Source organism: Thalassophryne amazonica, chromosome 15 (assembly GCF_902500255.1).
Source record: "Thalassophryne amazonica chromosome 15, fThaAma1.1, whole genome shotgun sequence".
Classification (NCBI taxonomy): Eukaryota; Metazoa; Chordata; class Actinopteri; order Batrachoidiformes; family Batrachoididae; genus Thalassophryne; species Thalassophryne amazonica.
Window position 1 is genome coordinate 14401486 of NC_047117.1, and position 6915 is coordinate 14408400.

At 43.0% G+C, this 6915-nt stretch overlaps 1 protein-coding gene across 2 annotated transcripts in view; it reads right to left on the minus strand.

Moving 5' to 3' along the window:
- foxk1 (forkhead box K1) overlaps window positions 1-4951 on the minus strand; it is a 28282-nt gene extending 23331 nt beyond the window's left edge. For both annotated transcript variants that reach the window (XM_034187670.1, XM_034187669.1), the window contains exon 1: window positions 4376-4951. In XM_034187670.1, the coding sequence (XP_034043561.1) occupies window positions 4376-4821 (446 nt within the window). In that variant the 5' untranslated portion in view covers window positions 4822-4951. The remainder of the gene's footprint in view (window positions 1-4375) is intronic.
- Between the last annotated feature and the right edge of the window lie 1964 nt (window positions 4952-6915).

A 6915-nucleotide genomic window follows, 5' to 3' on the forward strand; every position in this document is an offset into this window, starting at 1 on the left:
GGAATACCCTTTGCCAAAGAGACTTATTCCACGTCGTCTCACGCATCTACCGTCATGTTTCAGATTCAGTGGGTAAACCCTTAGATCTTCAGGAAATGTATTTATAAAGAGAACTACACAAGTTTTGTATTTTTTAATAACAAATTTATTCAATGAGGAGAAACAAATGCTAAATTATTGTCGTAACTTAATTTTTGTTCAGCCTTTGTGACCCGTCTTAATTAAAAAAAATTACTGGATCCGGATCATGTTCCGGATCATAACATAACCTCCTTGGTGGAGGTAATAACTCTTCAGAAGCGGCAAGTCCGCTTCTTAACTCCTCTCAAAGCCAATAAAATATGTCAACTGTGAGTCACTTTTGTGTGGATTAAAGTCACTAACTGGGACTCTTGTCTTGTTGCAGTCAAGAAACAAGAATGGTCCTCCGTTCCGTTGGCACAGCTCAAAACGCTGCACGGCTCTCTACCGAGACAGAGTCCAGTCGGAATTAATAACTACAAAACACATCACCGCTTTATAAAAATGACACACCTTTCCAAACGCTGTAATACAGACAATAAACTACAATCGACTAAAACGTTTTTTTCCTCCCAAAATGAGACGTCCTGCATTCTTTATGAATTACATCCTGACGTGCAGCACGGTGAGCTGTAACAGATCAGCTCAGATGTATGGAAAGAGATTCATGCCAATAATATCTGAAAGGAAATGCTTTTGACAAAAACTACAGTTTTTGTTTATTTCGATTTATGTTCAGAGATCAAGGATCCACCATGTAGATTTTATTATGTCCAGAGTTTAAAAATCCAGTGACCAATTTCATATTTATTTACCTTAAGACTCAATAAAATGTTGACACAGAAAACCTGTAAAGCCTACTTTTAGTACACAGAAAATTCACAATACCCATCCCTAATCATGACCGCATCAAAATGAACAGTTATCACTTAAAAACGAGCCATCATAAGACAACACCACACTTGTGTAAACTTTGGAATTAATCTGTGCCTCCATTCTTAACATTAGCAGATACATTCCATTGAAGCACACACTGGGATGCTCCTAACACCGACGTCACCTGTCAGAAACACCTGAATACTCACGAGTAGTTTGTTTTTGGGAGTCTCCCTAGCTGTTTCCTGCAAATGCCGTATACGTGGGCTGTCAATAAAGTAACGGTCCTTTTTATTTTTTTCAAAAACTATATGGATTTCATTCATATGTTTTTACGTCAGACATGCTTGAACCCTCGTGCGCATGCGTGAGTTTTTCCACGCGTGTCGGTGACGTCATTCGCCTGTGAGCACGCCTTGTGGGAGGAGTCGTCCAGCCCCTCGTCGGAATTCCTTTGTCTGAGAAGTTGCTGAGAGACTGGCGCTTTGTTTGATCAAAATTTTTTCTAAACCTGTGAGACACATCGAAGTGGACACGGTTCGAAAAATTAAGCTGGTTTTCAGTGAAAATTTTAACGGCTGATGAGAGATTTTGAGGTGATTCTGTCGCTTTAAGGACTTCCCACGGTGCGAGACATCGTGCAGCGCTCTCAGCCGCCGTCGTCAGCCTGTTCAAGCTGAAAACCTCCACATTTCAGGTTCTATTGATCCAGGACATCGTGAGAGAACAGAGAAGTTTCAGAAGAAGTCGGTTTCAGCATTTTATCCGGATATTCCACTGTTAAAGGAGATTTTTTTAATGAAAGATGTGCGGACGGGTCCGCGCATCGGGACGCAGCCGCTGCGACGCTCCGCACAGGAAAAACACCTCTGTTGAAAGCCTTAAGGACAAGTTGGAACATGTCCTGCCTGTTAAACAATTTCTCATATACTCACTCCACTGAAAGCCATCAAAAGCCGCCTGGATTTTACAAATGGTTATCAACACGGAGGTGTTTTTCCTGTGCCGCCGCACCGTGTCGGCTCCATCCCGACGCGCGGACCCGTCCGCACGTCTTTCATTAAAAAAATCTCCTTTAACAGTGGAATATCCGGATAAAATGCTGAAACCGACTTCTTCTGAAACTTCTCTGTTCTCTCACGATGTCCTGGATCAATAGAGCCTGAAATGTGGAGGTTTTCAGCTTGAAACAGGCTGACGACGGCGCCTGAGAGCACTGCGCGACGTCTCGCACCGTGGGAAGTCCTTAAAGCGACAGTATCACCTCAAAATCTCTCATCAGCCGTTAAAAGTTTCACTGAAAACCAGCTTAATTTTTCAAACCGTGTCCACTTCGATGTGTCTCACAGGTTTAGAAAAAATTTTGATCAAACAACGCGCCAGTCTCTCAGCAACTTCTCAGACAAAGGAATTCCGACGAGGGGCTGGACGACTCCTCCCACAAGGCGTGCTCACAGGCGAATGACGTCACCGACAGGCGTGGAAAAACTCACGCATGCGCACGAGAGTTCAAGCATGTCTGACGTAAAAACATATGAATGAAATCCATATAGTTTTTGAAAAAAATAAAAAGGACCGTTACTTTATTGACAGCCCTCGTACTTTGAAACCGGTCACGGAAGTGCACCAAGTCATCCCAGTTATCAGATGGTCACTAACAGCCTAAATCTAAATTGTTATGATTTCAGTGCGGCGTGTTCTTTAAAAATAAAAATGCTTAAAGTGGCAGGGGGATTAAGAGGGCTGTAACTAGGGGGTCTGGGGGGGTGGAGCCCCACCAGAAGCTGAAAGGCCATGCTAATGCTCCCCTGAAGCATTTGCTCAAAAAAAAAAAAAAACAGTCTGAAGGACCTCAATGACATGGTGATGCTGAAGAGCTTTGCTAGTTCATGTCTGCGACATATACATATTATGAAAGCACAACGTTGGTAATAGAAAACACACTTTTGATGAAGTGATTGCAACACATGATCCTGTGTTACCAGATGGTTCCCAATGTTTTCATGTGATTCGAGTCCCTCCTACCGAATGCTCTTAACCACCGTTTTCTCCTCACAAAATTTTTTAGAGTTCTGTAAAACTTCAGGCTCATTTGTTTGTGTCACTATTTGTACATCACCAAATGATGCACTCCTTCCCCACTGTCAGTTTCAATGTTGACTGTTAAAACATATGCGATTATGTGTAAACACTATGGATTATGGTGGTCATAAACTCTGCATGGATGGCCAAGTTAACTTTAGGAGCAGGATATCTCCAGAACATGAGGTTGCATACACGTCAACTACACTTTAGTGGTGACACTGGTATAATAGAGTATTGTGCATTTCAATAGTATTAACTGACTAAAATGTTGGTTTTGTGACATTCCTATTTATAAAGGCAGTTTTTGAAAAATCAGTAAGACTATGGTGAACTTCTGCTACCACCGTTGGTTGGCAGAGATATAAATAATTGAACTAATTGTTCCAGATTAAACTAAGTACAACTGTGCACCTGACTTAATCAGAACGATGTATGTTAACAGTCTGTGGTAAAAAAAAATAGCCTTGGATTGTATTATCTGCTCCACGTGCTCTTCTGGTATGAGGACAACAAGCACTTCCTGTTATATACTTGACACACCCCAAAACATTCTCGTACAGCCAATCAGAGATGATCGGCCCCCACCTCCTCCTCCCATCCATCCACTGATTGACAACAGGCGAACACACACACACACAAATAAACAAACATTCAACTTGAGGGGGATCTCAATGAAGGCAAAAGATTAATGGAGACGGTGCAAAAATGCTAAATAGGCGACGTTTTCAGACAAATTATTAGCCTTGAAAACAACACAAAGAACTTCCAAGTTTTTATGCAAACAAAGCCTTTTACAAACGGGTATCGTGGGCTCTGCAGCCAGGGGTGCGTTTGTTTACATACCACGTACGTGACGGCGACATTTCTGCTAGCTGCTAACGATAAAACGGGTTGGCCCAACTTCAAACACGACCTTTTACACTTTCATCCATTTTCGAAAGCCAAGTGTAACACAATGCATGACATCTGTTAGCCCCCCCCCAAAAAAAACAAACAGCCAACGATAGCTTCGTGGCATGTTAGCAGGCCTAATGCAGTTTGATTTAAAAAAAAATTGCCAGACTCAAAAAGTAAAAAAAATGTAGCGTCTTCTGATAAGATGATTAACTGTTTCAATTTCGTTGGCTATATATACACGTTACTAAATCGGATAATAACCGAATCATCCGTGCAATGCTGTCAAAAACTTTCCGTGTTGTAACATGTTTAGCTCGCATTTAAAAACAAATACAATAACAGTCAAAATACATTTGGTTTATTCTGAGTCACCGTGTTTATCTTTTCAGATTGGTAACCGGTAGTAACTAAGCTGATCGAGTTCAGCCGTAGCCGAGCTAACTAGCCCTTCTGAGCATACTTAGCATGTGGCTAGCAGCTGAGCTAGCTGACTCACTCTCGGGGCAGCGGCAGCGGCGGCGCTCCTCTCCGCTGGAACACTCCATCCACGAACACGCCGTTCTTGCCGAGACACCGAAGGGAGAATCCGCTCGACTCGTCGTAGATTATCTGCAGGTGTCGCCGCGAGATGAAGCTCGAGTGACCCATATTAATGTCCACGGAGCCGTGAGACGAGTTCCGGCCGATGGTGACCGTCCTCTGGCGCATGACAAACTCAAAGTCCCGGCCCTCGAGCCTGGCCAAGGCCCGCGGAGGTGAAGAAGCCAGGCGCACGGGAAGTATCCCGGCGTCGCTGCGACCGTCCGTTACCGGAGGAGCCAAGAGAGAGAAATGAGGCTGGTGATACGCGTGGGAGCTGACCGCCACACGCATGGGGCTGCACGGCGCAGACTGCAGAGCCAGGAGCGCTCGAGCTCCACTGTCGTCCCGGTAGTCTGCCATCTTCTGTCGAAGCGTCAACACACCTTTCAGAGTTGCAACGTGAGTTTGCAGCCAGGAGGACGCTTCTCCGCTCTGCTGCTGTCTCTGAACAACATGGAGTCCGGGTCGGAGACAAGAGGAGGAGCGGAGTTTGTGCCAGAACGGGACTGGTGCCGCGTGGAGCAGGGCCTCCTCCCAATGATGCGTTCAATGATGTGGGATTTTTTTTTAATTATCACCAAAGAAAAATATTCAGATAATTTTAAATATATCGCAATGCTAAAATACCCTCGGCTGTATGAGCATAAAAATAGGAAACAGAATGTGACCTTTTGACCTCTTAGAATAGGTCAAGGTTAGCTATCTTTGAACTTGAAAGCAGATGACCCACTTGAATTTTCAATAGGTGGCCAGGTGGTAATAATAATGATAATAATAATTCTTTTATTTGACAATCTGTGGCATATGTTACCTTGTAACGTTTCTGTGTAGGCTGTCAGTTGTCCAGGTGGTTTCCATAGTAGAGAAGCTTGAATCTTCGACTGGACTGGGTTGCTTGACGCGAGGACGTTTTGCTTCAAATCGCAGAAGCTTCCTCACCTAACATTCTTGCTCTGGTAGTCTGACTTCTGTCTGACCCTTGTCGACCCTAGTCCAGTCGAAGATTCAAGCTTCTCTACTATTACCTTGTAACATAACTAAGCACTATCCATGGTCAAAACTGTTCCCGTTTAAAACCCTATTAACTCGATAAATAATTTGCATCACTTTTTACCAAAATTGGAGCAACTTTAACTTTTGACCCCTTGTACAAACTGAAATTGACCTTTGTCACCATTCTTCCTGTTTTTACCCCATAACTCCATAATATTCAGTCACAGATAGTCCAAACTATACATTTTTGGAATCTTTGTGATCAGATACTTTTCAATATGATTGGAACATTTTTAAGTTTTTGACCCCTGTGACCTCTACCTGGTCGCTATATTGGATTTTCAAGTTGCTAAGCACTTTTTTTTCGCAAATGCTGTTTTATGAAGTTCATGCCAAATCTGATGTAAGTGAAGGATTCTGGCCAGAAATCATACTTATCTACTCCACTAATAAGCAAGTCCAGAATTATAGGCTTGGTATGTTGCTGCTTGCCAACAGTCAAGGCAGACAGCTACTTGGGGTCTCAGGCCAGTAGGGGGCTCCCAAAGGCTTACAAACAGAGCCGCCAGTAGGCATTATAGACAAATGCTAGGGATGACAATGCCTGTGTGTCCCAATTCATTGGGTGCGACTAGGCTGTCCCATTTCAAAGATTGCTTGTGAACTGGCTGATGTGTGCAGTCTTCTTTTTCCAGAAAAAAACAAAGGATACAAAGGTGTATCTTTTGCAGCTCCCCAAGACAAAACAGTATTTTGTTTTGTTTTTTTAACAAAAGGATACTTTCAGGCTCCATATGTACAATTGTAAATAAATAATTTTTCTAAAAACAGTATAACTAAGTACTGGGGAGAGGTGGTGGTTAGTGTGATTGTTTCCTGCCCATTGTCCATGGGAGTTGCATCAGGAAAGGCATCCGGAATAAAGCGTGTGCCAAATCAACAAACAGATCCATCTCAGATTTGCTGTAGCGGCCCCAAGTGAAGCAAGGGAGAAGCCAAAGGGACTTATTAAGTGTAGCTATAAATAAGTACTGAAAATTTTTACAAAACTACAGGTTACACCCACTACGCTAGCTTGGCATGTGCATCTGAGAGGTTGCCAGGTAACAGGGGTAGGGATGTGGGAAAACTAATGATGCAACAGCGAAATACTCCGAGGATGAGGCACTCTCATTCAGAACAGGTTGTTTCGTTGTGTCTGAAGGACTAAAGCCTGAGGAGCTTCGTGGAGCACAGACCTTTGAAGGGTGTAGCCCCTGAATTGGGACACAGCCTACTACTGATAGTGTCACCCTACATAAGAGAACTTTTAATAACTTGCACTTTTTTAAACTAATATTTTGATACCATCACTGGAGCATTAAATAGTTATTAGTACAAAAAACTATCAAAAATACAGACATGCTTGGTCCAATATCCTGTGATTGGCTATATCTATCATATGCGAAAGAACAAAGTCTT